General features: G+C 33.7%; 1 protein-coding gene across 1 annotated transcript in view; it reads right to left on the bottom strand.

The window, feature by feature from the left end:
- The window catches only part of mrps12 (mitochondrial ribosomal protein S12), a 5,269-nt gene extending 2,294 nt beyond the window's left edge, over window positions 1-2,975 (bottom strand). Inside the window, exons 1-2 of the mRNA XM_015405066.1 lie at window positions 2,813-2,975; window positions 1,356-1,406 (exon numbers count right to left, since the gene is read on the bottom strand). Of these exons, the coding sequence (XP_015260552.1) occupies window positions 1,356-1,404 (49 nt within the window). The 5' untranslated portion in view covers window positions 1,405-1,406; window positions 2,813-2,975. The remainder of the gene's footprint in view (window positions 1-1,355; window positions 1,407-2,812) is intronic.
- Between the last annotated feature and the right edge of the window lie 2,951 nt (window positions 2,976-5,926).

Here is a 5,926-nt window from a genome sequence, read left to right as displayed (position 1 = left end):
ATATAAATTGTAATGTTAAAAATCTAAAAAAAAAACTTGACAGGTTAAAGACGTCAATGTCAGAAATGAATAACTTTTATTTTAGAGTCACGGTATGTTTATACAAGATAATACTATTAATATAATGTGACTTTTCTAGAGAATCATTATAGTTATTTTATTCAGGGTTTCCACAGTTTGACTTCATTTCAGAATTCCCTGACTTTAACTGACTCAGGATTAGTTTTCCCCTCACAAAATAAATGACAATATTTAATAACATAACAGGTCACCAATCTAACATGTTTAGTTCTATAATATTTAAATGCACCTCTCCAATGTCTAAGAGGAAAAAATGTAATAAACATTTTTTTATATATGACCTGCATCACTGTACAGAAGATAGAAATATTTACACTGTGCGCATGGCATATGATTATGCCAATTTTCCTAATCCCTGACTGATAATTTTTAATCTAGGGTTTAATCTAGGGTGGAGGGTAAAATAGGTGGTGGGGGTGTTACTCTACTTACATTTTTTTGCCTTGTTGTTTTTTAGCCTGCTAAGTCAAAAAAAATGTGTCTCATTCGCGCCAATTCCCGGACAAAAATCACACCATCCGGCGGGAAATCCTGCGGCTTTTTCAAATCACGCAAGAATGTGTATAAAACAACAAAAATGGCGCCAGTAGCGCTTGTGGGTCATTTTCATCGAATGTCGGTGATTTTAAAGTACTTTTGAGTGATAAATATTTTTTTTTGCGATCATTGCACTTGCCTGGCAGGCAAATGCTCTCCCAACAATAAAAAACTTCTTGCCCCGGGAGATCGGGCGATGGTTAACATCGAGCCCTGCTAATGTGACTAATTTGTATTGTTTGCCCTAGAATGAATATAGATTGGATAAAAACACTGTCAAAGTAGACTGGTTGGTTTAACCAAAGGATTGGTTGAACATATAACTTCCAACCCAATTAAAACAAAAAACTGTGGAAAAGCTATTATGTTTGAATAAAAATGACTAAAACCTTTCATTTTGCTCATCATTGCCCAGTTTGCACACTTTCACTGTCTGCTTGAGCTTATTTCACTAAAATTGCAGAAAAACTGAGAACCTTAAATGGTTTTTCCTCTTCTAAGACATTTTATACACACAAAAAAAAAAAATCACAACTAGATTACTAAGTGTAGTTCTGCATTCCACCAGTAGGTGGTGCCATCTTCAATTGGAGCCTCATGAACTGTGCTGATCGTTGAAGCAATTTGGCCAAACGGTTCAAATGCTTCATGAGGCTCCATCTCACCATCATTCGTAACTAGCATAGATCAATAAATGAAATAAGAGAAATCTAAATATTCAGATCGCAGAAAGTCACCTTGAATCAGCGTCGTCAGCGCCGGTCTGAGGCTCCACAAGGACGACATTTCTGAAACAAAGAATGAAAACTAAAATCAGAAAGTTAAAAACAGAAGAAAACCTCAGATTTGATATTTGATGATATGGGGATGGGGAACTTTTAATAATCATATTGCTTAATTCTACCTTATATTCCTTGAAAAATGTTTGTCTCAGTGCTCATGATTGTTAGTTTTTGGACCAAATAGTTAAATAAAGTTAATAAGCAAGAAGTGCTGTTCTGTCATTAAAGTAATAGTCTCTTTTAATACAAAAATATGTGTTGAAAATAAAAACATGAATTTTTCTAATTAGGTTTAAGGTAAACTTTGTATGATGTTTAATCTTTTAAAGGAATACTAGTGAAACAGTATAAAAAATTAACAAAAGTAAATATTTTACATTTAACAGCATATATGTGTACTAACAATGCTAGATAATGATTTAAAAACTCCAAATACATATTAGACCAAATAAATAAAAAATATTTGCTTTGTATTTTGTCTGATGGTTTTGACAAAAACAAAGTAATAACTGGAAAAACTCCTATAAAAAATACAAAATTAGGAGGTTGCTGAACTTGGTCTGTAACAATATACCTTCAGATTTTTTGTAATTCAACTAACTTTTTATTTTCAAAATTAAAACCTGTTTTATCCAAACCCCCAAGAATCAGTGATTGATATATATGTATATTTTGAATATAATAATAATCCCTTTATTGTCCCACAGTGAGTAAATTCTGGTTTTATAGCACCAAAATATTACAGCAGAATTGGTCAAACTGTGGATCTTAAAAAGTGTTTAAAATAACAGAATAAGTGACAATATGTTGAAAAGTAAAAAAATAATAAATTTAAATAAGGTGCAGTGATTGCAAATATATAATCCAGTGCATCTGAAAAATAATCAATATACAGCTGTGGACAGTTTTTCCAAAGTATTTTTTCAGTGTATATATATATATGTGTATATAAAGTGAGGGATATGTGTGTATATCTGTATAAATATGTTTGCTTATATAGCAATAAAAAAATATAAAAAGTCTGAGTTTGCATCCATAATATTCTATTACTCTTAATCCCACTAACAATATTTAATTAAACTAAAACATTTGTTTGTTTTCAGAAAAAACAAAACAAAAAAAACTGTAAAACTTAGTTTAATATTTCAGGTCTATGGTCATTCTAGCATATTTACGGATATAAAAATTAAATGAACATTCATGCCTTGAAAATCAAATGGTCCAACTAATGAATCTGATGAGAAATCATGTTTTAAACAGTTTAGGTTTGGATTATTTGGATCAGAACCGGAGCTGAACTGGACTTTGATCAATTCTCTAAAATCTGCGTTTTTCTTAACGGAGTCTGGCGATGCTAACGTTAGCTAGCTTCAACCGCGGTCCTTATTCTCAGATTTCTAAAAGCAACAAACCTGCTGAGATGATCCAGAATCAGCGCTCTATAGAGTCTGATAATCCGGAACAATTAATTCGAACCGAAAACAGATTATAATCCAGCTCCGCAGCGATATAGAAACATTTCTAAAACTATTTAAACGAAGGACATCACGCCGCAGGAAGTACTTAATAGGTCAAAGGAGCACTTCCGGTTTGTTCTTATTCTGTTTTTTTTTTCCTTCTTCTTGTGAGGTTTTATGGCGGTTGGCAAACTAGTTAAAGTGCATTACCGCCACCAACTGGTGAGGAGTAAAACAAGGAAACAGGAAACAAGACTCAACCCAGAAATAAATAAATAAATAAATAAATAAATAAATAAATAAATAAATAAATAAATAAATAAATAAATAAATAAATAAAAGAAAAATAAAATAATATGTTTCCAAACTGTTTAACTTAACCCAACATAATAAATACTTAATCACATTTGCCCTCATAATTTCTAATTTATCTTTATTTTATCGTCACTCTGCCAGTTTCTGATGGTCCTACTGGTTTTCCCATCATGTTTTCAACCATTTCCCAGTTTTCTGGAACTTTCACTATTATTTAGATTTTTTTTTCCCGGTTTTTCTTGTCGTCTGAGCACTATCATTGATCACTTCTACCGTGAAAAGAACAAAATCTTTCTTCTTTACGATCAATGAATCTTCAATGTTGGGACGCTGCTCCAGAGGTTTTAAATTTGTAATTTGCTGAACTGTTGGTTTGGGTTTTTCTGACTGGGATTATGGGATTAGATGCTTTTTGCAGCTTCAGCAGAAGTTATTCCGAGTTCTAATTTCCCTTTTCTAATTTCTTCAGATCTTTTGCTCGCCTCACGTCGTCGATAAGCAGCAGTCTGTTCTCAGCATTTCATTTTAACTTCTTTCCTTCATTTTCCATAATCCTGCTCTCCAGCAGACCTTCCACATCGTAGTTTTCCTTCGCATCCAGCTGCTATGGGACCGAATGTTTGGCATTTAAAGCATCATTCAACATTTTCACATTGTAGCTGATGTAACCAATGGAAACCTTACTGGGTAATTGTTCTTCTTTAGATCTAACTAACACAGATAAACTGTCAGATCTTTCTCCGTTTCTTGTTGTTTTTAACCGTTTCACTTTTTTTACTTTTGCACCGCTTGTATTTTCTAGAATCTCTTTTTCAAATTCTTTTAGAGGAATTCCTCCAATCAGTCCCCTGCTGATCGTTTTGTTCTCCTCTGAACTCTTTTCCCTCCATCTCGTCTAGCTCTGCCTTGCTAAGGCCGTCTCTGCAGTTTATAACAGGTCTCCACTGTACAGGATTCCTGCACTGAGGACTTCTCCTGTTAGTTTATTTATGGATTTAGTAACTGAACCGGATTCCAATCTGTAAAAGAGTCTCCCTGATTAACTGCTTTGAATCTGACTTTGCAATCATTTCGTTTTCCTGTGCAATTTCTAGATTGTTCATCTCTAGATTGTTCTGAACTGGCCTCCCCTTCAACTGATACCTACTTTTTCAGCTTTTTCTCATTTTTTGATTCTATTCTCTTCCAATCTTCTTCTTTTTTCACCATTTCCTTCTTCCATCCCACAAGAATCGCTTCCTGTTTCCTCGCTACTCACAACCCAGAACATTTATCCACAAGCGGCTTAGAAACGCGCGCCATGCACCACCTCGCCCATGTTTTTTATTGGCAGATGGTACCAACTTAAGGTACATTTACCGCCACCTACCAGACTGAAGTGAGGTCATCAATGATGTCAGAGGCTAGTTATTAATACATACCTCAATGGTACGCACGAATCTGCATATTATCTATCAATCAATCAATATCCATACAAACTCACATATAAATTACAATATGTCAATATGCACACCACTTATGTTACATTAAATACAATTAAATAATCCAGTGTTTTTAAAAAAATCAAATGAACTGATTTCTGGCACAATTGGATTTTCTTCCTAAAAGGTTTATCACTGAAAATCCAAATTTTTTCTCCATTTAGTGTTGACTTTAAATGCTGATGTTCCTGTGAATATTTATCACATTCTAATAATAAATGTTCTACTGTTTCCATCAGATTACAGGGATTATAATCCCTGTTTCCTTATTCTGAAAAGAGAACCATTAAGTCCAGTATGACCAATTCTAAGTGGAGATATGACTGCCTCTTCTTCCTGCCAAACCTTACAGATTTTATTCTGAATAATAGATTTACCCTCACTTTTGCTTAAGGAATACTTTAGTTAATAATATCAGATTTTAAGACCTGTTTAGCTAATATATCTATTTCTTTGTTTCCTTCTATGCCTACATGAGCAGGAATCCAGACAAATCAAACAAAACATTTCTTATCATGAAGCTGAACTAATACATGATATTTAAATATCCAATAATGAATAATAAATAATGCAGCTTCACTATCTATTTCCTTCCCTAACATGATCACCTTTCTAAAGCATTAACTGGTGGATGGTCTGTTGTTTTCCTTTGAATCATAACTTTATGGTTCTTCTTCTTTTTTTATTTGATTGGCGGATTTGCAAACAACTTATAGGTGCATACTGCCACCTACTGTACAGGAGTGTGTAGCCTTCAGGTTCCATCAACTATAATCTATTTTTAAATCTAAAAATTAAAGCAATGCTTTATTAATGACCATAATTTCCTCCCTATCTCCATCGGTCCTTAATATTCCTTTCATGCTCCATTCTCTCCCTTTCTCCCTAATTACCTCCCTGATTTTGTCTCTTTTAGTTGCATATTTATAGCAATTCATCAGAACATGATCCACATTTTTTCCCTCACATAAATCATCATTTCTCGTCCCCAGTAGAAACAAAAGCTCATTCCAGCAGGTGTGTCCAGTTCTTAGTCCAGTGGAGATGATCTCTTCCCTTCTGCTTCTTCCTCCATCATTTTGAAGTATTACAGCTTATTAATCGCTATACAATCTTCTTCCTCTCTCATCTTCATCCCATATTTGTTGCCTATGTCCTCCAGCAGTCTAAGCCTATAGCAGCAGAACTATAGAGATAGATCAGGATAACCTGAGCCACTCTAACTAGAAGCTTTATCAAAAAGGAAAGTTTTAAGCCTAGCCTTAAAAGTAGA

This window comes from Cyprinodon variegatus, unplaced genomic scaffold (assembly GCF_000732505.1).
Source record: "Cyprinodon variegatus isolate N-32 unplaced genomic scaffold, C_variegatus-1.0 Scaffold1974, whole genome shotgun sequence".
Lineage (NCBI taxonomy): Eukaryota > Metazoa > Chordata > Actinopteri > Cyprinodontiformes > Cyprinodontidae > Cyprinodon > Cyprinodon variegatus.
This window is presented reverse-complemented; position numbering and strand designations above follow the sequence as displayed.